This window comes from Procambarus clarkii, chromosome 44 (assembly GCF_040958095.1).
Source record: "Procambarus clarkii isolate CNS0578487 chromosome 44, FALCON_Pclarkii_2.0, whole genome shotgun sequence".
NCBI lineage: Eukaryota > Metazoa > Arthropoda > Malacostraca > Decapoda > Cambaridae > Procambarus > Procambarus clarkii.
Genome location: NC_091193.1, coordinates 19591397 through 19618221, shown reverse-complemented (window position 1 = coordinate 19618221; position 26825 = coordinate 19591397). Strand labels below are relative to the sequence as shown.

The 26825-nt window shown below is 37.9% G+C and overlaps 3 protein-coding genes across 5 annotated transcripts in view; 2 read left to right on the top strand and 1 right to left on the bottom strand.

Annotated features, from left to right (window-relative positions):
- The window catches only part of Gar1 (Gar1 ribonucleoprotein), a 12484-nt gene extending 5450 nt beyond the window's left edge, over positions 1–7034 (top strand). Inside the window, exons 3-7 of the mRNA XM_045725725.2 lie at positions 851–921; positions 1114–1227; positions 3038–3139; positions 4431–4560; positions 6630–7034. Coding sequence (XP_045581681.1) covers positions 851–921; positions 1114–1227; positions 3038–3139; positions 4431–4560; positions 6630–6799 — 587 coding nt within the window. The 3' untranslated portion in view covers positions 6800–7034. The remainder of the gene's footprint in view (positions 1–850; positions 922–1113; positions 1228–3037; positions 3140–4430; positions 4561–6629) is intronic.
- Positions 7035–7201: 167 nt separating this feature from the next.
- Positions 7202–11528, bottom strand: LOC123745309 (uncharacterized). The gene is made up of 3 exons (XM_069300745.1): positions 11510–11528; positions 10867–10931; positions 7202–8815 (listed from the first exon to the last, which is right to left on the bottom strand). The coding sequence occupies exons 2-3, from the start codon at positions 10882–10884 to the stop codon at positions 7916–7918; spliced, it is 918 nt and encodes a 305-aa protein (XP_069156846.1). The 5' UTR covers positions 10885–10931; positions 11510–11528; the 3' UTR covers positions 7202–7915.
- Positions 11529–13279: 1751 nt separating this feature from the next.
- On the top strand, positions 13280–25503 carry LOC123745311 (aladin). Of its 3 annotated transcripts, none has more exons than XM_045725727.2 (11): positions 13280–13419; positions 14785–14905; positions 15519–15646; positions 17735–17916; positions 18100–18268; positions 18791–18950; positions 20258–20427; positions 20817–21047; positions 21815–21943; positions 23152–23236; positions 23366–25503. In XM_045725727.2, exons 2-11 carry the CDS (start codon positions 14786–14788, stop codon positions 23576–23578), a joined length of 1587 nt encoding a protein of 528 aa, XP_045581683.1. In that variant the 5' UTR covers positions 13280–13419; position 14785; the 3' UTR covers positions 23579–25503. The 3 variants fall into 3 exon arrangements, with proteins under 3 accessions (XP_045581683.1, XP_045581684.1, XP_045581685.1); XM_045725728.2 differs by having other exon boundaries at positions 13313–13419; positions 14782–14905; XM_045725729.2 differs by lacking the exon at positions 13280–13419 and adding an exon at positions 13542–13559 and having other exon boundaries at positions 14782–14905.
- Positions 25504–26825: the final 1322 nt, after the last annotated feature.

Here is a 26825-nt window from a genome sequence, read left to right as displayed (position 1 = left end):
AGAGTATACGTTGACGACAGAAATGAGGCATCATTCATCTCATTAACATACAAATTGTGACAGTTATATAGTGCCATGCAAGACTGCATAGGTTCAAATGTTAACTGCAAATTATGTTCAGGGGTCTTAATATATATTCTGTGGAGAGACGTTTCGGCTCCCCGGACCTATACCGGGCTGATGTATATATATTAGACCGTAACAACAGTCAATCGATGGAGTTCTTAGTCTACCAGGAACCACGAGCCAGAACCTGGCCCCCTCAGAGAGGCATGAGGAGCAATGGCCTATAGACACCACCGCGTAGTTGGAAGCAGTCTATGTCTGCCATCTACCAGGTCAGGCACCCAGAAAGGAAGGAATCGCAACACAAACTACATCTGGTTAAAAATTGCAAACCTAAAGCCGAATGAGCAGGCAGAACTCCCCAATCAGAAAACAAGCAAACAAGCATGAAGTCACCACAGCTGCTGCGTCTCTGTCTGTACAGCTCCCCCCTCCCCGGGAGGGGGAAGGGTGAGCCCCAAACCTCCCATACTTTTGGGAGGTCTGGGCAAAACAAAACAAGCAAAAAAAAATAAGCAAAACAAAACAAAGCTTGTTTTGCTTATTCATCAATCATCCTGTTATAATACATACAGTACAACACACATTTTCAACATTTTGTACTTGAATGTTGAGAGTCTGCACATGGGTAAGTGATAACATAAAAATGTGTGTTGACTAGATAAGGAATGGTGAGGGGAAAGCAAGGGAATTTCCTCCTGTTCTCTGGGTAAGTGCTTCCATTTTGTTTACTTTTATTTTTTACCTAAAGTTATTCAAATTACACAAACAATTAATGTTGTAGGTTTTCGTGGTGGTGGTGGCGGCGGTGGCTTTGGAGGTGGGCGTGGCTTTGATAATGGACCTTCTGGGGAAGTAAGTTTATTAACAAATATCAACCTTGAAAACTTTATTTTAGTTAAATAATTTAGCATAATTACTGTATTTTATTGTTGATTTTATAGTTTTACATACATGCACAAATTTTGTTCTCTCTCTTTTGTTTTGTGTTTATATTTATTACTATTTTTACAAGTTCATTTAAGTATTTTATTAAAATATTTTCAGGTGTTGGAATTTGGTTACTTTATGCATACCGCTCAAGAGGACCTTGTGTGTAAAGTAACCCATAAAGATGTTCCATACTTCAATGCACCAATATATCTAGAAAATCAAGAACAGGTGAGAATTACTTGTTTGTAGCTTGATAGTGCCTTTAGAGATGGTGTAGGTTTTGTACAAAAAACAACATTGAAGTGTCAATTGCAATGTCTGGAAAATGTTTTTATCTATGGGGCCTCGTAGCCTGGTGGATAGCGCGCAGGACTCGTAATTCTGTGGCGCGGGTTCGATTCCTGCACGAGGCAGAAACAAATGGGCAAAGTTTTCTTTCACCCTGAATGCCCCTGTTACCTAGCAGTAAATAGGTACCTGGGTGTTAGTCAGCTGTCACGGGCGCTTCCTGGGGGTGGAGGCCTGGTCGAGGACCGGGCCGCGGGAACACTAAAGCCCCGAAATCATCTCAAGATAACCTCAAGATGGGTTACGTGTATGGTATCACAAGGTATGTCCTTACTGTTATTTGTTATTGTAGCTCATTGAATAAGTAATTGTCAAAAGATTGGGCCAATTGTAGCCCCCTAATAGCCATGAGCAATATGACAGCAAATTTGCATTACTGCACCAAAATTTCTACATGCAGGCCATGTTGCAAGGGAAATACTGTATACCCAATACTATCTATGGCAAATGATACCTTGGGAAGTTTTAGAATAGATTCAATAGTATTTTATATGCATCTTGTTGGAATGATATTTAAATGAATATGTATATGTTTAGAATCATAACATAGTGTGAATAAATTAGTATTATTGTAGTCTTAAATTTTAAAGTTGCAGGGAGTGGATGTGTCCATTCTATACAGGTATTGTATCTTCAATTCTGCCTGTTGCCTTTCGGTCAGACATGACAGCATTTGTTATTGTTCCCGTTGTGAGGTAGGGTCCGTGTGTCTTAGGTGGACAATGCTATGTTTGAGTTTGAGTCCTCTGCCGTTTCCTGGTTTTGGTATTACTGTACTGGATATTCCTATTTCCTGGCTAGCAGATTGGCATGAAACTCATTATTTTCTCTGGGTACATGGCACAATGTTTTAACATTTGTTATCCGGCGTTTTTTTTGTTCTGGGAAAACTCGAGTTATTCTGAACATAGCCCTCCCTGTATATGTACCCAATTCTGGTATGTTTGGGCTTGGTCACTACAAGTTCAATTTCCCTTTAAGCCTCCAACTTTAGGCACAATTAATTTCAAGGATTGGTCCCGACTTGCTCATGTCATTTGGTTTTTGTCTGTCAGGGATTTATTTTTGGCCCATCGCCAGTCAAAGTTATCTGTCCTAGAGATTTTTTTTTTGCAGCTTTGATCTTGGCTTCTTAACCACCAAGATGCTGCCTGTTCACACTTTTTCATGGAATGTTTTTTCAGACTTCGCCATTTCCAGGAACTCACTTGGCCGCTCTGGTTGATACTGTACGTTTCCTTTTTGGGTCTCCTGTTCATAGAGGATATGAACTGGGTCTTAGATTCTCTGTGGACAGCATTCCAATTGCTTCGCTATAAGTTTTAGCTAAAACAAGTTAAAGCGTGTTACTTTTTTTATGCCTCTGGTACATTCTGAGGTAAAACATCATTTATTGGCGAGTTCATATTTTCCTTTGGTCAGTTGACTTCCAGTGTTTACATCTTTTTGTCAACATTTATGACATTGTACAATCGCTTATTTTTATATGCTGTATGCCTCTTGGGTTTAAGAATCCAAAGAATAGTTAATGGCTCATCTCTATATATGGCAAACATTTTTTAGGGTATTTTAAAAAGAAATTTAAAAGCTTATTTAAAATTAAAATAATAAATAATGTTATCACTTTTGTTTCAGTTTCTCCATGTGAATGAAATGTTTCTAAATTATGTACTGCATTTGTATGTTTTAGGTTGGGAAGGTAGATGAAATATTTGGGACGCCTTATGACAAGTTTGTATCTGTTAAGCTTGGCGAGAACATCAAAGCTTCATCATTTAAGGAAAATTCAAAGGTAACTTTTTTTGTTTTTTTTCTCTCTCTATGGATATTATCTATAAATATTATCTAAGAAAATAATTTGCTCTTTAGTTTAGATAGTATTAGTTTATTAGATAGTATTATAGATGGAATAGGTGGTTTAGATTTTGTCTGATATACAGTTTTTGTTCGCGTTCATGATGTATTATTGTTCTCAGACTGCTTGTCTGCTCAGTCTTTGTCCCCTTTTATTAATGTTGTATACAGTATAAGAGATGACAGTTTTGTTTTATTTCATGCCCATACCTTAGGACAAGGTGGATGTTAAGTGTTGAACTCTGTTCTGTGTGGCCATAAAAGGTTGTCAGTAAGGACCATCCCTGTCCCTCAAAGATGGAGGTATGATCTTACTTTCTCAGGGAATCACTAAAGTTCGATAACTGCATCTTACATTTGCAATTGGTTTACGGCTGGTTTTGCTTCTTGTTAGGGCTTGATGACTAGCCACTTTTTTTTGTAGGCGAGTTGGTGGTCCACCATGGGGCTATGATTGAAGAATACAGTACTCTTCAACTGTATGCACTGTCCTGCACTCACCCCTCCTGCACAACAAACAATACATAAGGAAATTTATAGAAAATAATGTATTATATTTACTTTTTTATACTTGATTGGGTGGCTGCCTTTTCATGGTTTGGAGACATTGGGGTAATTGAATGAGCTAAGTTTCTTGTGTGTTAGGTGATTTGTTTGCCCAGGACTTATGAATGGCCTTCTTGAGCTTGGGTTTGAAGAATCTTCAAATTGAGTCAAGAATTGAAGAAATAGAGCTTGGGTGCATGGGGGAATTGTGTAAAACCCAGGTTTGTGTCTCGGAAAGGCTGCAGGATCTGTGTGAGGACAGTTGCAATTCTTTTGACCATGTCGTGGCGCAGTCGACTAAAGCACCTCTGGGATTTTCCCTGACGTAGGTTCAAACCCTCATCACGGCCCTTGTGGATTTGTTCATTGACATTATCCTGCTAAGGCTCTGATCCTTATATATCTCAACTCATTATTCTTTAAAAACAAAACAAAAAAAAATGCACAAATAAAAAAAGAGCTCAGTTAAGCCTAAACTCAATATTAATTTTATGAGTGGGACTGAATAATGACTATAGAGACCATATGGTGACTTACGAGCTGAAAATACTGATCGCTGAGCTCAGTTATATAATAGAGTGAATACCTATTACAGTAAAGGTTATGGAACAGAGGAAAGCATTTTTTTTTAGTTTTTGTATTTAATGTATTGTCAGGTCAAATAATAATATCTATTTTTCCAGATATATATAGATTCTACAAAATTACTGCCCCTCTACATATTTTTGCCTGGTAATAAATCAAGCAGAGGAGGAGGACGTGGTAGGGGAGGTAGAGGTGGTGGTGGTCGAGGAGGACGTGGAGGAGGCCGAGGTATGTATACAGGGCAAGGTGTTCCTGCTGAAAGCATTTGATGTGTTTTGGGGCTTGGGATTTTCACTTTCATGCCTGTAGTCTCATGAATCGTGCACTCATTACGCTGAATTTAAATTGTAACACAATGAAACTTTATAAGTGTCACTCAGTAAGCATTGCTTGCTAACTAACATACATATATATATATTATTTATTTATTTTAGGGGGTACCACCTCTGGTGCAATTATAGGGACCCATATCCTCGAAGAAAATAAAGAGTATTCAGAGAAGACCTTGTAGATTCTCACTGAACACTTTATTCTTTTCCTCTCCTCCCCCCGTATTATTTTATTTATATTTATAATATATATATAATGTTTATATGTTTATTTATTTTGAAATAAATTAAAAAGATATAGGTGGTGGTAGATGACAATAAGTAAGCATATGTGGGAGCCCCACAAGGCTTCCCCGGATAGTACATATTCTCTTCTTCTGGCCGAGTGTCCCTTTATATAAAGTACAGTATATTTATATATGTCATTCTACTGTACTACTTCTAGGTTTTCTGTTCAATATTTTGAGATGCCTTAGCTCAGTACCGGAACAGATTAAATTCGTTAATTGAGGTGCCACTGTATTGGATGATGTGTTACTCAAATTAGTTATCTATGGGTAGTGAGATCCAGCTCTACATCACCACCTCTTAGCTATTTTGCTTAGTCACATGTACACCTTCTGAAATTACAGTAGTCATAATTGTTCTTGAAGCTGTGAATGGTGGTTACTTTAACATTGCTGTCATTCAAAGCTCATTCCCTTTGTTTACCACTCGCTACCTACAAATATTTCTATGTATTTTTATGGTTCATCTGTCTCCAGCTTCCAACAGTGAAACCATTCTTTTGCCTGTCACCAGAAGGTCTTTTTAACCTTATTTATTCCCCTTGAGATCTTGTGTGTTATATCACAGCACCTATCTATTCTTCCATTGTGGTTAGATATAGTTATCCTGTCCACATAGCTCATTGCTCTTATCTGGCACGTTTAGCAAATTTTAGAACCTCAATTTCATTGTGTTTTATCAGGTATGGGTTCCATACTTGGACTGGCTTCACTTTGTGTATTATTTAAACAAAAAATCCTTTAGGTTTCTTAAAACATCCTTATTCTTTCTAGTTTTGCATCAGCTGTTGTTATTCTGTTTAGACTTGTGTTACTGCCACTTCCAGGTCCTTTAATTGTTTTTTTTTCTACAGCTTGCCTCTCTTGTAAACTTGAAGGACACTCCTCTTCCAAACCTTATAAAAATAATTAAAATTTTGGGGTATTAAAACTTCATTTGTTTGCCCATTCCTATAGGCTATCTAGGCCCTCCTGTAGTTTTGTAATATTTTTTTAGCCCATTCCCATCATTTGTAAACCTTATCATGTATGATTCTGCTTCCTCCAAGTTATTTATATATATCAGGTACATTAAGGGTCCAGATATTAAACTGTATTAACACCACTTGCCATTTCCTCCACCTTGACTGATTGATCTTTGGGGGGGGAGGGGAACTGTGTCAAAAGTATTTTGTCAATGTAATTAAATAAACACCTTTTATTTTTTAGAGAATCTTCGTGACCTTGTCACCAAAAGCCAGACTTGTCAGATTTGCAATCCTTACAAGTTCTCGGACTTAGTATGGTTCAAATTTTCTCCCGATATACCATACACCTAATTATTTTTCCAGTACAGTATTTTACAAGGTTTAAATGTTTATTGTTTAGGGTCTTTTACCTTTTTTTATACGAATTTTAACACTAGATGGGCAATCTTGTCATTTTTCTGGGAATTCCTAATTTCTAATGATCCACCTCTGTTGTCTATAGTACAACATAAGTTGAGAACATGGATGAGCCAGAAGAATGTAAGGAAATGCCTCTGGAAATATATATATGCACTGGGTACAATAGCTAATAGGCAGTGCTCCTTACAGCATTCTGTTTGTATACTGAAATGTGCTGGCTATGTGATACATTTTTTATCGTCCTCATAATCAAATCATACAGGAATTTAACCATCACTTTTATTTTAATACAGGTGGTGGTTTCAGCCGTGGTGGTGGAGGAGGATTTGGCAGAGGTGGAGGAGGAGGATTTGGCAGAGGCGGTGGAGGAGGATTTGGCAGAGGCGGTGGAGGAGGAGGATTTGGCAGAGGGGGAGGTGGAGGATTTGGTAGGGGTGGTGGTGGGGGATTTAAAAGGTATTAATACATGAAAAATTTATTTTATTATATAATGTACTTTCTGCATCGCATCGGAATAGTGAGGTAAATAGCTTTGGATAGCTATATGCAATAATATACAGTTGTAAATTGTGTATTTTGAACAATACACTGCATGTGAAAATTCTGAATATACAGGGGTATAACATTTTTAAAATATGATAATATTTATGTCTTGACATGAATGTTTTGTATAGAAAATATTAAGATGTTCCATCTTATTGATTGTTTAATTAACCCTTATATGCTTGTCTGATTCAAATAAAACCTGTTCATTATTGCCTACATCGTCTTGCTCCACTCGATTATGCCCTACAGACGAGATTTTCAAGATGACTGTAGTAAATTTTTCCTCTTATTCCCTGTAAATCCAATGTTAGGTAAACAATTTAGTGACTCAGCTTTATTAGTATAACAAGTGAATTTGAGGGTTGGAAATAAGGCCAGGACATGGTGAGTGGGAAGTGTGAACAACTTGGGTTAGATTGTTAAGGACAAGGCTGGGTGGAAGCACCTTGTTAAGGAGGGAGTAAATGTGTGTATTGTATGCAGTGTGACAATTCTCAAGAAATCAGTGATGCTAGGTTTATTCATATTTAAAAAAAATGCACTATAATAAATTAATCTGATAATTTGTCTACCTGAGAAGGATGGCATGGTCAGCTAGAAGGAAGATGCTATATTGATGATTATGAATGTACACAAATGTACATTCAATTTATAATGATTATCCTGTATGTAGTAATATCAATGAAATTTAGGCTTAAGGAAGATCCTGGATATGCATTACAAGGCTACTATGCCTATGAAAAAATTTATTACTGTAATCTGTAAAACATTAATTTGTAATATTAATATAGAGAAATTAATGTATAATAATTCCATTAAAGGTAATCACTTGACTACAATAAAATATACAGCACAGCAATAATTATACCAAAGAATGAACAAAATAATATTAAATTCCTTTAAAATAAGTTAATCCTCTTCAGTAGTAAAATTTAAATATCTCGTTAGCGTTTATGCAAGATGAAATAATTTTATAAATCAATAAAATGTTGTCTGTCTGTTGCATGTAGGTAAGAAGTGATGATATAATGATTTACTCCCTAACAAAGAAAGCTCCTTCTTCTGGAAGCACATGAGCTGTAATGCTGAGCCCTAGAGAAGATACAATTGTTGCTGCCTCATTCTTGCTTGTGAAAGGACAAAATATGTACCTCTTTGAGCTTTGGCCGAGGTTCACTTGTAATTGCCTTCTATACGCATTCTCTTGTAGTGTCTGTCTTGGTGTCTTTGGTTTTCTAAATTTCATCTTCAGCTTAAATTTGTTTTTACACTGATTTTGTTTTGAAGATCTTGATTTTGCTGCAAGGGTTGTTGTCTTTTTCAGTTTAATGGGCTTTGTATGTCGTTTTGGAACGCACACCTGTTTTGAAGTATTTTGTTTTGGTTCAGAGGTACTTTCCCATTTGGGGGATTTTCGTGCCTGTTTTTTTATAATTGGTTTCCATTCTGGGATCTTTAGATTTGGCTTGGGAATTTTTTTGGGGGGGGTTCTAGGTTCCTGTTTTGGTATAATTGTTCCCCATTCTGCAATGCTAGGAGTTGGTTTAGGGATGCACCTTTCAGTTTCTGGGGTTCTTGATTCCCATTTTGGTTTATGCTTCCATTCTGAGGTTCTTGATGTTAGTTTTCTTTTTGGCATGTTATGGGTCAAGAGGTGGTAGTTAGGATTTACATCACTCGCAGCCCAAGCCAAACCTAGGCAGGCAGAAATTTTACCTTTTCCATGGGATCCCTGAATCCTCTTACGGTCCTTAAATCCCAAACGACAGAGGGATTTTCCCATGGATGATTTGCTTGCAAGAGGCAACTGATGATCAGAGCAAAACTTTGTATAATTCTTGTAGAGCTCATCAAGAATAACCAAAGCATTTTCATCTGAGGTGTAATGAAGGTGGGTCCAGAAAAACAGATTGAATGATGTATTCATGTTTATCTGGAAAAATATAAATATACAATATATACATCTACATATACTAGTATATGTATATACAGTACAGTATATACAAAAAAAAATCTTCAGCATTGATAACTACATTCAGCTCAACACTTAGCAACCTTATCTAACCAAGAGTCTAATTATTATTCGGCACCGACTTTGGTAAAATTTTACTGATATCACGTTATCAAGTAATAAAATAATCATTCAAATGTCAATAACATGACATTCACAATTATTAAACAAAATACCTATTGGTATTTAACCAGTGTTGTACATGGCAGCACTCAAAACATTTTAATTACATTTTCATTTTTGTCATTTGTTTAAAGATTTTTTTTTTGTCTATACAATATGCTGTATGTGTATGATATAAAGATGTATAACATTTTTATAGTCTAAATGGACAACTGGTATACTTTTGTTGGGACCCCTATCAAAGGGGGGTTACCTTGAGATGATTTCGGGGCTTAGCATTCCCGTGGCCCGGTCCTCGACCAGGCCTCCTTTTTGTTACACATCCCCAAGAAGCAGCTGTCTAACTCCCAGGTACCTATTTACTGCTAGGTGAACAGTGCATCAGGGTGAAAGAAACTACCCCATTTGTTTCTGCCTCCGCCGGGGATCGAACCCAGAACCTTAGGACTATGAATACAGAGCGCAGTCCACTCAACTGTCAGGCCCCTAGGATGAAGATGGGCTCCTCATCTCAACAATCGAGATGAGGATGTTCACACTGTATCCATCCAGATACTGACAACACATGACAGTGCTTAACCTCACCGCACAAATTTGGATATTGAATAACGTAATCTTTGAATGCAATCTGGGAAAAGTGACTCAAACACACTTCGATACAGCCTGTAAATGGCACTCCCTCGGGATGTCACTTGCAGAGTACCAGATGAACATTCTGTTCGCTGAAAATTTTGGCTAATTTAATCTATCTAAACAAAACTGTCCATTAGCTGATTGCAGATGAACATTAGCAATAGAAAACATTATCTAATGAACTAAAGTATTCAGAAAATTTGGTATTGTGCCCAGTAACACTTAGCAAGGCTTATGAATTTTGCCTTTACACAAAAAATGCTCGTCTTACTTGAACTTACTCTTTAATACATAAACCCTTATCATTTAGATAAGTGACAACTAAATGCAACTTCAACACATTGAAAATATAATGTTTTAATAAGAATTAGTTTAAATGTAGGCCTATAATGTTCTCTTTGTCAGCTGTCTAATTTACACCCTAGAATGTTCAAAGGACTTATAGTTTAATGTAGGCCTACAATGTTCCCTGGGGTAAGTAGCCTAATGTTGACCAGACCACACACTAGAAAATGAAGGAACGACAATGTTTCTAATCAACACGTACCACATATTTCAGCCACTTTATTGTGGCTCATCATCTGCCTAAGTAGTCCAATGTAAGCCTACAATGTTCCCTGGGGTAAGTAGTTAATGTAGGCCTACAATGTTCCCTAGGGGAAGTAGTCTAATGTAGGCCTACAATGTTCCCTGGGGTAAGTAGTCTAATGTAGGCCTACAATGTTCCCTGGGGTAAGTAGTCTAATGTAGGCCTACAATGTTCCCTGGGGTCTCTGGGGTAAGTGGTCTAACGTATTTCTACAATGTTCCCTGGGGTAAGTAATGTAGGCCTACAATGTTCCCTGGGTTAGTGAAGTATGTTAGTCAACAATGTTTTAGAAGGAGTAGCACAATGTTTCCATATAGCCAATACTAGCAGCAGACATCCATCCAGTTCCATTAACCTAATACTAGGTTAATGATTATCCTGTACTGTATGTACATACAGTAGTTTGTGTGATATATATTAACAAGTAATGAAATGATCTCTAGTTCCACACGTTAATTCAGCGTCCAACACGTACCATTCGTGTATTTAACTACCTACATTAACTGGGTTGCTAACAATAAATATACCTCGTGATACTGTAACAAATGCGCTAGCTTATTTAAATTAAATAAATCAGTTTGCTACTTGAAAATTGATATAAACAAAATATAAAAATATCTAGACTGACCTGCAGCTCTTGGAACATCTTCCCACATCCACTGTTCCTTCTCGACTGAGCATTCAACACGTGTCCTGGAAAATATATGTACTCTACTTATAAGTCAATTAATCTCGCCCACTAATTGCAATATAATATTCAATAGCACATTTGACAGAAAAATTACAGATGATGGATACATTTTCTCCATAGCTGGCTATGATTTATTGTTTTCTGATCAGGGGAAGGAAGACACCAAGCCTTGGGGGCGTAATTTTATTGACATGATAAATAATTCTGCAGAAGTAAAACAGGCTTTTAAATAGGACTTAACAAATGTATAACATAGCCGTGGCTAACGCGAAGTACACGAAACATCTTAAATTGTACACCCGTAGTAAAACGTAATCTTATAGCCTAGTAACAAACTCTGCAGAAACCTAATGTCCTAATGTCTAGAATTAGCAGTGAGGCGAATGTAACAAATCTAATACTAAGTATAACAGGACACCAAAGTGAACAACATAACATAAGGGAAACCCTAGCTGGAGAATAATCAGGCGGCAGAAAACATAGTGACTGGGGAAGCCTGATATGTATTTGGAGAAGAAAATAACCCCAGGCCAGAGGCCGAGCCGCCAAGGAAGGAATTACCTGACAAGGTAGGGCTTACTAGTAGAATGTCTGTAAAGTCAAAGTAGTAGCTGCGGACAGCGGAACACTTGGGGACGGGCGCTGCACCCCCCCACCCATCCCCAGTGAAACGGGGATGGGTGGGGGGGTGCATCCACCATCCACTGTTCCTTCTCGACTGAGCATTCAACACGTGTCCTGGAAAATATATGTACTCTACTTATAAGTCAATTAATCTCGCCCACTAATTGCAATATAATATTCAATAGCACATTTGACAGAAAAATTACAGATGATGGATACATTTTCTCCATAGCTGGCTATGATTTATTGTTTGAATTCCAACAGTTTATTTAATGTCAATTCGCATTGAAAGCCTATGTAACATCATTTGGTAAACTGCTCTTTGTGTGTCTCAACTCTCACCCTTTCCCCGTCAGTCAGGCATGAAAGGATATTAAAATAATCAAGCCGATAAGACTGGCCAAGTGTCACACCCTCATCCTGTACACAGAGCAAACGAGTATAGTCGATGATTGTGCAACCAACTAGCTGCCCTAAACAATCTTTTCCCCAGACACTGCAGTCAAGATTAAACGCTGGTTGCGGCAATTGAGAAAGTTTTTTATTTATTTATATATACAAGAGCTATTGTTTCCAAATAACCATTACCAAGTTAATGATTTTTCTATATTTTTATAGAGTAGTTTGTGTATATACATATGCACACGCAGACTTGAGATCTAGCTAGGAAGGTGGGTTATGACTTTTCAGTGTGCAAGGTTAGAAAGGTGATAATGCAATGATGCACACTCCTACTTTGATTTCGTGTTCCACAAGGAAGATGAATGCAACGTGCTATTTACCGAGTCTGAGACACTCTGCTCTGAACAAATGTAAAGCTACATCCCCCAGTGAGGAGGGTATCACTTATGATATCGCGTTTGCTTCCTTTAGCACCAGGAAATCCCCTTCTTGAACTGTATAATATGAGCTGTATTACTAGGGGAACTTCCTATCTCTTGGACCAGCAGTATAATGATTACATTTCCCAAACCAGAATAGTTTACACCCAATTTTCCTTACTAATTGCCTTTGCAAACCATTCAAAAGTCTTATACCGTCTCCTCCATATAACAGGAACCATGCTATCCCCCAGATATATAGCTTCATGCATGGAAGGAGTGTACATCACTGCATTACCACCTTTCTTACCCTACAAACCAAGAAGTCATATACAGTACCACCTTCCCAGATCTCAAGTCTGTACAGGACCCGACTGTAATACCAGGACCCCTCAATATATATACAGTAGCTTTGTGAGAGTGTACTAAATAATCACAAAAACCTGTAATAACAACTATAAATGTATCTTCAAATGTATAAATAAATAAATTAATTAAAAAACAAATAAACAAATAAACCCCTGTCTATATATATATATATTTTTTTTTTACATAGTGATCTTCAAGAATCACTATACAGGTCTTTATCCCATGAAATAAACTTTAACCCATATAAACCCATGAAATCTCCTACCCACCAATCCCCCCCCCCACCACCTCCCATCCCAAATCCTTATCCTGACCCTTGTCCTTATCCTTAGAGAGATTGGCAGAGAACGAGACGAACATTGTCAAGTTCAAGTTCAAGTATGTTTATTGAGATAAGCAATAAATACATCTCAAAGGGATAGAGTAGCTTAGGCTATTTCTACCCCCCTCTACTTCAAGTCCCTCAAGGGGCGCACAAATTCAGTGAGTACAAATAGACATATAACAGTACAAGAATCCCATTTAACATTGAACATTGTCTACCCTGAAATATTACGTTGTTTTCTTCCGAACTTTGTTCTTATTGAACTAAGCGACGTAAATACGGCAGGCAGCAGGAATTTTGAACATTTCCTCAATATTTTAACTAAATATAGAAGATAGATAAAATTTTCACGTAAGTCACATATATAATTAAAGAGTTTAGGAATTAGTTCTAACTGGGCCAACTAGTCAATTTCATCAATGTTTCAAATATTGGCATAGGACAAGAAACTTGCATAACGCTGCCGGGAAGGAATACCACGAAGTAGAATAGTATGGAAATCCCAGGAATTCTGTACAAATGCAAGTAGAATAAAGTAAATCAGGCACCAAATCAAAACCATGGAAATCTAAGTGATTCTTAAATAACTAAATTAATGTGAATATATTACATGTAATTTTGTCGCTGGACTGTTTCAAAAGCATTCACTAGGCAGCAAGTTGGTCCCCATCTCATCCTTCATCCTTATCCTGATTCGTTCCCAGTGCTTTATAGTCGTAACGGCTTGACACTTTCCCCCCAATAGTTCCCTTTGTTCATGAGGATGGACTGCGTTAAACACCTCTCGAACAGTGCTTTGCTGACGACTTTTGTTCAAACCACACACAACGCCGTAAATGCTTCACCCACATACAACAAATACAAATAATCTCTAACAGAATCTAAACACCTAACCTAACTAATGCACAATATGCTAATATATAATAATATTAATTTATTTTTGAGAAAATTCTTATTTTGAACGAACAGTGTGTTAAAAAAAAAAATCTTAGGAATGCATCTTTGGGGTTGACTGCTGGATGGAATGAACATAGCCTGAGGACGGGTTGGATCCACAGTTTCAACTACGTATCCCAACTATTGATATATTTTGTTTTTTACCAAGATTTTTTGTTAATGGTTTGACAACCAACATCAGCACTTACCGGTAGTTTTTATCCAGATATATTCCTCAAACTGATTGCATACCTTCTCATTAAATTTTGAAGCTAGCCAGAGCTACCTTTAAAATAATTAATTTCTCTGGAATAAGCCAATGTTTCAGCTGGTGACTTAATTTACTCACAAACAGCAGGTGAATTACCAAGGTGAAATACTGTGTACTGATATACAGTACAGTAATATTTTTGCTGCAGCTTGTTCTCACAGTTACTGTGTATCATTAGGCTTAATCCAAGGATTAAATATAATATTATTTCTTTTTTTTTCCATTCCACAGCCATATTGTGGAATGTACTAGCCATCATATGTTTTCCATGATACATTTGATATCCAATTGTTTAAGAACTGACTGGAAATTAAAATTTAGTTTATGTTTTAGTTTTAGACTGATGTTTATGTTTTTAAAGTTATGCACTGTTCAGAGGACAACTTTATCTTTGTAGTGACCTATTCTAAAATAAAAATAAAATACTGTGCTACTTTAGGTTTATTTGGACTGCTGTTAGGCTTGGATAATAATACTGTACTGTATTTTTTGTTTTTACCATTCAGCAGCATGATAAACTTAGAGCACCTCCTTCCACCACCTGCAAGTGGACATGTGACAGCTTACGAAAATGATGGACGCCTTCGCGCATTAGGAAATAGTGAAGCTCTCAGCACTACTAGGAACTTGGTAAGTACTGTACGAAGTTATCTATATAAAGTATAGAAAACATGGTACTTGGTATAAATTATAGGTACTGTACCAATTACTGTACCTATGTTTGGCATATTATTGTCTTGAAGGCAATAGAATATTAGCCCAATTGCTCCAGGGAGCCTCCGGGGCTTGTCCAAAAAATGGCAGTTCATTACATTCGGCGCTGTTTTTTTTTTATTGAAACAGAACCCACCAATCGGTATACTGTATAACTAAGTTTCAGTGCCTAGTCATCTCTCTGTACAGTGCTCAACTTTGGCAACTCAACATCTAGGTGTCAAAGATGCTTGTGGCATTAATAGCAGCAGGGCTGCTATTAATACCAAAAATCTAAATTAAGAGTTTTGGCATTATATTTATATTAATTAACCTCTGCCAAAAGTGCCCACACCCTTTTGGCAGAGGTTCTGGGTTTATGGTTCAAGTGATCTACTCGGAGCAGTTGTACATTAATCTATGTCAGAATTACAGTAATGTCTTGCATATCATAATGCTGATATTTCCAAAGATATTTCAAATTAATTACCTTTCTGAGCATGTGCATTTACTAGAGTATTGTCTTATTGTTTCTTTTTATTTTCTACAGCTTGGTGGACAGTTTATTGAAGTAACAGTTGGCCAGGAGCCAGTTAGAACAGCACATAGTAAACAAGAGGCCCGGGAGGCTTTCTCAGCTCACACGGAGACTCCGTGGCAGCGGGTTATGTTTGCATAGTAAGTAAAATACTGCAAAACTAAGTTGATCACTAAAATAATGGTATTTTAGTATTTTATTTTAGTATTTTAGTATTTTATTTAATAATGGTATTTTATTTATCTTACTTTTAAAAGAAGTAAGATAAATAAATGTTCACCTTGCACAATATATTCAGGATGGCTGATGCAATTACCGAAGAGAACAGATACTTGGAAAGGGAAATTCATTAATAAGGAACATATACAGCAATGTTCATACATATGAATGTATGAACTGCAGTATGAATCATTCATACTGCTGTATGAATAAATAAACAGCAGTATGTTCAGTGAAATATATACCTATAGTATTAAAGAATTTATAAGCTTTACAGGTTTAATTAACCACTGCACTGCGCCAAACATGGAAGTTCATTCTTTCCTACCAATAATTTATTACATTTTTTGATGACTGGTTGCATTTTTTCTTTGGATGCTTAATTTGTGAGTAGAAAAAATGTCTGGCAGCAAGAATTGTTCAGTTTCACCAGTTTTAAAGAAGTAGAGGTACTGAATATTAATAACAATGAGAAGGTTAAATTTATGTTGTTAAGGGATCAAGGCTGAGAGAGTGGAAGCTAGCCTCAGTAGAGAGTGGTGATGCTACTAGTAGTGTGGTGATGAACACTTACAGGCTTTGTAAGTAATGTGCTGTGTTGATTCTTGGTATTCAAGAAGGGGCTACAAATTGTTATTTTGAATCCTTTGTGAGTAGAATCCTTTGTGGCAGTTATGACTGCCAGTAAGTGTAGTCTAGTTAAACCATTCAGGAGGAAGAAAAATGATCTTTAACATGGAAGAAAATGTTAAATACAGTAGCTGTAAAAATGTATGTTCTCACCCTCATGGCTGGTGGGTGAGGAGGCTGCCTGAGGAGTGTGGTGTTAGCACTATAGCACTATTTGGAAATAATGAGAAAAAAAATTATAGACATTACCAGGAGAGAGAGAGTTCTGGTAGTTAAGAAAAGGGAGAAAATTCTCAGTGGCTCAGTTTTCTGCGAGTTAAAACGGGCAGTTTACAAGGATGACTGTGGTGTTCCAGAACATGTGTGCCAAAGTTAGATTTTATTAAATACAAAATTTTATACTGTATTTTATACTTGAAAAATTCTTATTTGTATATTTCTTAAGAGTGTAAACATACAAAAATATGTATTCTCTAACTTTTGGTGAGAAAAACTCCAACAAAATTTAAACAAATAATTAAAATTGCAAAATTTTATGAAATTAGAAATTTTTCAGTCCAATCTTAATCCAAAAGATTAAGAGTTTGAGCTGTAGAAATAAACAATCTAAAATACATTTGTGGGGTAAGGATAAATAGAACAAGGAATAAAAAAATGTCTTGGAATCATATAATGTATAGAAATGATTAAATTATAAGATTGAGATTTTTCTTTAGGCAGTTTGGGTATTTTGAACAAATGTCTCATTAGTCCTCCATCAGCTTCCTGTCAGCACTGTGCTGCTCTCAGATACACCACCCTTCTTCCCTTGTTTTTTCTATTTAATTTTATATTAAATATTTCTTTCATGTATTTGTAATTTACCCTAAACAGCAACAGAATGCAATGCTATAGCACAGAAATACAAAACTCGAGAAATATGAAACTCCTTCCTGCACAATGACATTGGGTGGTCTCCGGTCTCTCCTTTTCTTTCCTTTCTCTTGTTTTACAGCATGTTGTGAGTGTTGAGGAAGATTGTGACTATCTGGGGTCTGGTTGCTAACGTATGGTGACAACCCCTGTCTGGTAATGGCTAAGGTACTAAGTGTCTAGGCAAGGAGTGAATGGGCTGTTAGGAAGGAGATCTTGTTTAGTAGTCACATTTGATCAATATGAAAATCTCTTGTACATCTTTGAGTTTAATGGATACACCTGTGGCAGTCATTCCAGGCTGAATATCATGGGCTTTATTGCTATGCCTCTTCTCCACAAGACACCTTGAATCTTACTTTAAGAGACATCAGAATGGCTTTGCTCAGAAAAGTGTGTTTCATATTTGTTCCACCTCATATTTTTTTTAAAAGTTAGCTTGATATTGTACTATTTGTAACTTTCAGTTATGAGGAGGGATGGGAAGCTTCCCTAGAAGAGATGATCAAAGGCAAGGATGAAGGTAGTCTCTATCAGATTGCTTCCACTGTGGCCTCTGTTATTCTTAAAGTGTGTGGCATCATTACCAAAGCACAGGCACTCTTGTCATCACCCAAGAGCAATGGGAGCTCTCCAATACCTCCCCTTGGTAAGGCATTTTATATGTGGCACTTTATATAAATGTTGACAGTTACAGGAGTACACACTGCTCATGGAAATTAAATTGTTTTATGTTTAGATATTTTACAGTACTGTATTACTGGTATTTAATTCATTTATAAATAATAACATTCAAACTAATTCCATTTTCATTCTTCCACATATACAACAGCCCTTTGTGGATCAGGGGGTAGTGTTGTGAGTGTAGCTTGGCATCCCCATACTAACACCCTAGCTGCTGTTTTCTGTGATGATACGGTGAGAGTGTTTGCTGCTGGCCGCAGTATCACGCCTCTTCTCAAGCATCGCCTCCAGAAATCCATCATGCAAATTGCTTGGATGTATGTATATGTTTTTACAAATTAATTGGTTAACTAAATATTTGTTCAGTATAGTATTTGATGTTTTAGCATCAAGTAGCTAACTCTTGACACACTATTTAGCCCTTCATATAGTCTAGGGTAGCCTATGTAAATGCAGATGTACCTAAATGTATTAATAAAAAATGTTATAATAATAATATATTTTACATTCTGCTGTATTAACATTTGAGGTTACGTATTGTGAACTGGTATACTGTACTGTGCAGTATATTAATATGATATTCTTTTGGTTAACTGGTTTCATCATAGATTAAAGAACATACAAATTTGGATTGTACTTGTAATGATCACTTACTTTATTTGGTGTCATACATTAGATATCACTTAAATTGTTGTTCATACCTTGATTATTAATTAGCAGAGCAAAGTTCTAAATCCTAGTTTTTATATCATTTATTTCTGAATTACAGGATAAAGAGTGATTCATTGCTTTTGAATGTTTTGCTTAGTTTGCTGCTGATAGAGTATTTGTATTCTCAGGCCGTATTCAGCTTCGCTTCTGGCTGTTGGCTGTGAGTGTGGTGTATTACTGTGGACACTGGACCCGGTGAATGTTGTAACCCGACCATCTGGCTCTTGTGTCTCACTCCTGGCCTACCCTAGTGCAACTCCAATCAACTCTCTTACATGGCATCCTAAGGTCTGTACAATTTTTTATTTCAAATCTTTGTACAATTTTAAATTATTACATCTGCTGGTATAGGCTACCATTAGAAAAAAAGAGTATTTACTTCTATTAATTATTATTTTCTTAATTCTGGTTTCAAACATAAAGTTATGAATTTCCCTGGAGATCTCTCATTCTTACCATTAATACTCTTTTATAGTTTGTTTTCTCAGATATCTGTTGGAGCTGATGGCCCCTTGAATACCTTTTGAGTCAGGAGTCATTTGAGCTATCAGGACATTTGTCACTATTTTAGGCCTTCATGACCTTTACCCCAAATCTGATAAGGATCTAGTAAATGGTCTTATATTATGGCCAAGTAGTTAAAATAATAATAATAATAATTACATGCCTTTGTTACCACTGAGGCTTAAATCTGTGGACATCATGTAGGTAACTGGAAAGCCCCCAGTAAGAGTTAGACAAGGCCTGGTTTCAAGGGAACTTAGCTCCCACACTTATTAATGCCACTGTGTCTAACTGTGCAGTTGACTGTTGGTCTGGTGGTCACAGAATTAGAATTATTCTCTTTGCATTCAGCACAGGTGGCTTATCTTATGTTTCTTCTCTGGCTTTGTTTTTGGAATAGGCACCTTTCCATGCCTTATCCATGTTGGTCATACCCTTTCTATATAATGCAGTGATAGACTTGTGTGTGGTTTGCTTACCTTGCCAGCAAGCTATCTTGGATTAGTTCCTTTAGCTTGCTTGGTCACATTATTTTTTTTACTTGCCCCTCCATCACCATCCTACCCTCTTCCTGGAGAAGATGGTGGGTTGTATTGGTAGTAATTTATGCATCCACTCTGCCACTTCATCAGGAGTTTCAGCCATTGCTGGGTTTTGCCGTTTCGTCTCGTGGGTTCCGGTCTTATTCTTTTTCGGCTCTTGGATGCTCAACGCTTTATTATTATATTATTATAAATGTAATATTATTTGAATTTAGATGGTACTGTGTAAAAATGTATGCCAGGTTATATTTAGTGTTCTCTTATTAAGAATTAAGGTACTAATTATTATTTTACAATATGTTGTTTGTGTGAATTGGAAGTTACAGTATAAGGTGGTAAGACTGGCCACAGATGAGGTAAGTAATTGGCTGGATGACTTCTTCAGTACACTAATTACAGATGATTTGAAGTTAATGTAATTTTTCAGAGAGAATATGAGGAAGAACGGAAGCTTATAGTGAAGCATTATTAGTTAAAATAGCTTTAGTGACAGAATATTGTGGTTTGTCCATTTTGCACTTGTTGGTATAATGTTAATTATTGTTTTAGGGCAACTTGCTAGCATGCGTGGGAGGCAACAACAGCCAGCTGGTGGTGTGGGATGTGGGACGTGAGGTACCGGTTGTGGTCCACAGTGGGACGGGTGGAAGCATCTCTCTCATACTCTGGTCGCCCAACAGTTCAAGACTTTTTGTTGCTTACTCCTCCAAGATCATGAGGTAATGTCAAAGTAAATATATACAGTATGTATGTACTCACCTAGTTGTGCTTGTGGGGGTTGAGCTTTGGCTCTTGGGTCCCTTCTGTCAACCGTCAATCTACTGGTGTACAGATTCCTAAGCTTCTCGAGCTCTATCATATCTACATTTGAAACTGTGTATGGAGTCTGACCTCCAGAATTCAGCTCACAACAACTGCCTAACTTTGGGGTATGTATTTACTGCTAGGTGAAAAGTGTACTTTTTTTTTTGTAATTTTAATCAAACACACATGTCCATTCTTGCTTTTGCACAATCTTATTACAGTAATAAACTGAATCTACTATTTTTACCATGTAGGTTTGCAATTTTTCCCATTTCAATTTGTATGAAATCTACTTTCATTGCAGAGTATTTGAAACTCGCAGTTGGACTTACGAACAGTGGAGTCTGGAATCACCTGTTCAGTCTGCAGTTTGGTCAAGTTTGGGTCATTTGCTGCTGTTTGTGACCCAAGATGACCCAGTTCTTTACTACTTGGGTTTTATACCTGGTGAGAGTGTTGGGGGAACACAGGTGGCTGCCCAAGTTGCTGACCTCACTCAAACTCTAGTTGCTGATGAGAATGGTGAGGAAATCAGGTGAGTCTACTCTTTAGATTGTTGCAGGTTTCTGGAGTGTAGGTTGAGTATACAAAATCCTCTGTGATGGCTTCCATCATACTGGAACAAACCTCTGTCACTGCTTCCATCATACTGCAGCAAAACTGTGACTGCTTCCATCATACTGCAGCAAAACTGTGACTGCTTCCATCATACTGCAACAAAACTGTGACTGCTTCCATCATACTGCAGCAAAACTGTGACTGCTTCCATCATACTGCAACAAAACTGTGACTGCTTCCATCATACTCCAGCAAAATTGTGACTGCTTCCATCATACTGCTGCAAAACTGTGACTGCTTCCATCATACTACAACAAAACTGTGACTGCTTCCATCATACTGCTGCAAAACTGTGACTGCTTCCATCATACTGCTGCAAAACTGTGACTGCTTCCATCATACTATAACAATCTACTCTGTGACTGTTTTCATCATACTATAACTATCCTTTGTGATGGATTCCATCATATTATAACAGTACTCCAAGACCGCTTCCATCATACTACAGAATGTCACCCTGCCTGACTATAATTGGTTTTGTCCAATTGATTTGGACAGATCTTATGGAGCATGAGCGATCTACTCAGAAATGGAATTTTCATGCATATTCAAAACCCTTATTTTAAATAACCTTGTTATTCTCTGTAAAGTCTTCTTGAGAAAGTTGCTTGATAATTGTTTATATTGTATAATATATATATATGATTAAAATACGTTCATTTGCACTGCATGCTCTTTTGACAGTGTTGGTGGATTGGTAAGGCAGTTGACGTGGGACACGCGTAGTGAACGTTTGGCTATTGTATTCCGTGACACAGAATGTGTGGTGCTCTTCCACACGCACACTCATCCAACATTACATCTTGCTCCAGGGTAAGTAATAGTTGTCCTAATAGTTAATTAATCTACTTTGTGTTGACCTGTTTACCTGTGTTAACTCAGAATATGAAATATTTTTTCTTCTGTCTAAATAAAAGGATTATTTTATTTGCTAGCAGTCATTATTGACACATTGTTAGTTACAGTGTCACAAAGAGAATAATTTTGTTACCATTTTATAAAGGGTTCCCTGTTATGGATGCCGTATGGTTTTACAAATTTATTAAATTTGTCTCCCTCAAATGTTTGTATTCAGTGTGATATCTGGAAAATAATTTCATACCCTATACTTACTACATCATCCTGTACTCACTATAGCACCCTGTACTCACTATAGCACCCTGTACTCACTATAGCACCCTGTACTCATTACAGTACCATGCACTCATTACAGCACCATGCACTTATTACAGTACCATGCACTCATTACAGCACAATGCACTTATTACAGCACCATGTATTCACTACAGCACTATGTACTCATTGTAGTACAGTACTGTTCATATCCTTAGAACTGATAGCTTGTAAATGTTATAACCCACAGGTTAGGGGCATGTATTAGCTAGTAGAGTCAAGCACTAACATTCTTAAATAATGACATATGAAAGGAGCAGTGGTTCATGCGAGGAGTACCTGGATTATACCTGGATGAGGTTCTGGGAGTTATTCTACTTCCCAAGCCTGGCTCCAGCTTGTGAGAGCGTGGTCCAACAAGGTTGGAGTGGTCCTTAGCCCCACATATCCACTTCAGCCCGGTTGGTCAGGCACTTCTTGCTTGTGCTGCTGTTCACATGTTGAGGTGAGGTAAAGAGATCAGGGCAGCTTTAGACCTGCCCAAGATAACTTTACTTCGGGCAGGTCTAAAGCTGCCATAATCCCTTTGCCTCGCCTCATCATGTGAACACTTACACGACTTCTTGCATGAACAACCCCTCCTTTCATATGCCATTCAGTAAACATTATGGTGTGTGATTCTTCTTGCTAATACATAGTCCTAAGTTGAGGGTTAGTATAAATAACTCTCTTTAATTTGCTATAATAAAAATACAGTATATACCCGTGTACATTAATGTAATTTCTTATGCATACTGTATGTATAAGAACTAAAATGACTTTCTTCTCCAATAATTAAGTAAATGTTTAATATAGAATTTTGTAGGATTTACTTTCTTATTAGTAAGTTATAAACATATTTATTACAGTGGGTTCATAAGAGGTGAACTTGGCCATGTTCCTGTCAGTGTCAGCTTTCAAAAGAACTTGTCCAGTGGTGCTGTACTCTCTGTGGTAGGTTCTATTATGCTATCGGTAATTATTGCTACCAGTATTGATATAATAAGATTGAAAGTATAATTATTTATAATATGATTTAAATTAAGAAATTAATTGAAACTCAATGATTTTGACGTTCAACAGGTGTGGAGCAGTGGTCAAGTACAGCACATCCCAATGCGTTACTCGTCACGAGAACCTCTCAATTCAACCCTTAACACCAGCCATTTCAATACCTCTGTCAGAGTAGCACACAATTCCTTACTTAATTCCACTATTCCTCTTAACTCTTCCATGGGATATGCTGGATCACCAATTACTTCACCCCTTATTGGTGGTTTGTTCACTTCACCCTGATTAGCTTGTAAAGTTATTGTTGATCGTTACAGCCTCATTTGAAATATCAATGTCTTATTTGTTTGTAAAAGTCTCAGCCTTATGTTTCAAAATGTTTTGATATACAGGTATTGCATGATATAAACTGAATGAAAGCCACAGGAGCAAATTCAAAAACACCACTTACATTTATTTTGAAATAATGAATGATACAGTAATTTAATTTTCTGTGGGGAGTTCTTTCGGCTCCTTGGAGCTATTGGGCAATATATTATGCGATATACTGTATTAGACTAGGGCATTAGTCAATGGAGTTCAGCCTACCGGGGACCACAAGCCAGAACCTGGCCCCCTCAGAGAGGCACAGGGAGCAATGGCCCCTGGAAAACCCCCCAGTGGTTGGGGGGGGCCTTTCCTAATCTACCATTGACTGGGGTTAGGCACCCAGAAAGGTAGAAATAACAAAACAGACCCACACATGGTAAGAAAATTGCAACCAAAACTGAACAGAGGCAGAACTCCCCCAAATTCCAAGGAAACAAGCAAATGTCACACCTTGTCACTGCACCGCTTGTCCGCGCAGCCCTCTCCTCCCCGGAAGGTGAAGGGGGAAGGAAGCCCCAGACCCTCCACAGCAACTACTTGGCAACTCCAGTTTGTTGGCTAATGCGATCTGGGGCGGTCGTCGACCCTGGCAGAGTTTTGCCTTAGTGGTGTTCTCTGCTGACTTGTGGTATGGGGATCAGGTGTACTTAGTGTGCCAGACTTGCATGCTCTTAGAGCAGCATTCCCTAAGTGTCCTGTTGGTACTACCCCTAGGTGCTAGAGTTCTCTTCCCTTGTGCCTTTGGAATGCCATTTCCGTGGCAGTTTTTGCTGCTCTGCCTTTACCCCCACCCTTGGGGCCAGCCGAGGTTTCATGGCCCCTTGTTTAGCCTTGGGTAGGGAGTAGTCTTGTTGCTGGTTTGGGCATCAAGGTGTTGTGCAGCAAGCATACCTATGCAGTGGCCGGTTCCAGTTTCCTCTGGGGACATTGCACTTTTGCTGGGTTTTTCTTTTACTTTTGTACTTTGCCTGGTGGAGTACTTTGCTCATGCGCTGCTTGAGCCATCCTGCTCCTTGGAAAGGGTGCTCTCCTTTCTCTCTTCTCAGTTCGTAATGGCCCCTTTGGTTCAAGATTGTTTTTCCAAGGCTCTCTTTCTGTTGGCATTGGCAAGCTTTATCCTCTCCTCCGGTGCAGGGGTTTCTATTCTTTCAGTCCTGGTAGTCGGTTTGTTCGGTTGCATCCTTCTCCTTCTTTTCTGGCGAAGAACAAGATGGCCACTTCCCCTGGAGGGGTTCATGGGACATTAATGCTTGGTTTGTCAGGCTGGGGGTGCATCATGTGCTGTGTCTGGTTGCGGTTCTTTGCCGTTACTTGCGCACCTTGACTTCTTTGCTGGGGATCCACTTTGGGTTGATCCAGTTTCCCTCGTTCCCTGTAGGGGGGGTTTTCCAGGGGGCCATTGCTTCTCGTGCCTTTCTGAGGGGGCCTGGTTCAGGCTTGTGGTCCCTGGTAGGCTAAACTCCATTGACTAATGCCCTAGTCTAATATATCACATATTAGTCTGATAGCTCTAGGGAGCCTCTGGGGCTCACTCAGAAAATGGTGTTTTATTACGTTCAATGCTGGTTTTTTGTTGTGTACGAGAGAAGTTGGTTAATCATAAATATTTTTATTCCTATATATAATGCAATAAAGTTGTGTTATGTATAGCAATATACATAACTGTACAGGTATATGTATAAAGTTGCAGAAGTTTTCCTCAACACCTTCTCTATATGGGTTCAGTATGTGTTCACAAAATAAAGGCCTTTATTTAACCATCAGTATTCTATAGTTTATTTTGTTCATTTCATGAGGTTTTAATTTTCTTGTATACTGTGTAATAAAAAACGTTCAGATAATTGTTGTATTCCATTAAAGATTCCATATGTTATAAAGAACAATATATATATAATAATGTTTGTAGTATATCAAGGAAAATAATTTTTCCTTGAACCAGGCCCCCTCAGAGAGGCACGAGAAGCAATGCCCCCCTGGAAAACCCCTCCTACAGGGAACGAGGGAAACTGGATCAACCCAAAGTGGATCCCCAGCAAAGAAGTCAAGGTGCGCAGGTAACGGCAAAGAACCGCAACCAGACACAGCGCATGATGCACCCCCAGCCTGACAAACCAAGCATTAATGTCCCATGAACCCCTCCAGGGGAAGTGGCCATCTTGTTCTTCGCCAGAAAAGAAGGAGAAGGATTGAAAAATATGAATTGCTACTGTATGTCTAATTCAAAATTAGTACAAACTGCAAATCTATCTAAACTAGCTGTGGGGGATCAACATGACAGAGGGGGGGTTTAACATGAGAGAGGGGGGTCAACATGAGATGGGGGGAGGTCAACATGAGAGAGGGTGGGGGATCAACATGAGAGGGAGGTCAACATGAGAGAGGGTGGGTCAACATGAAAGAGGGTGGGGGTTCAACATGAGAGAGAGAGAGGGGGTCAACATGAGAGGGAGGTCAACATGAGAGTGTGGGGTTCAACATGAGAGGGAGGTCAACATGAGCTAATATATAACAATATTAAATGATTTTTTATAAAATTCCTATTTATAATGAACAGCATGTTAAAATTGATGAGTGCATCTTTGGGGTAGACTGCTGGATGGAATTTACTTGGTCTGAGGACGGGTTGATATAATTGAAGTGGTCCGGCATATGATATAATTCATATGCCGTCCATATGACGGGAGCAACTGCTGCCTCATATGGACCATTAGGCCTTCTGCAGTTTTTTAGTTTAGTTCATTTATTATATACCCCATACCCATCCTGTGGGCGGTAGTGAAAAGGGTTACAGAGGCACATAATGGGCCCAGGGACTGAACCCCACAATTCATTTAGCTAAGCAAGTTACAATATTGATGAGCTAGTTACAAAATTCATTCACATCGTCACATCAACAATGGGCTCGAGACCGACCACAAGTAGTTTTTAAATTAAGGAACCGACGTATGTGAAGAACTAGTGACACAATTGATATGTTTGTCCTGAACACCGCCCCCCATCCAGTGGGCAGCAGTGGATAGGTTACGATCACTTAGTTACTACCTACAGTTAGTAAAATGGGGATATTTGGCCAAGTCTTCTGTAGTTTAGTTTAGTTTTAGGTGTTTATTGTAAACTTTTATAACACACTCATCACCCCCACAACAATTGCTTAACTCCCGGG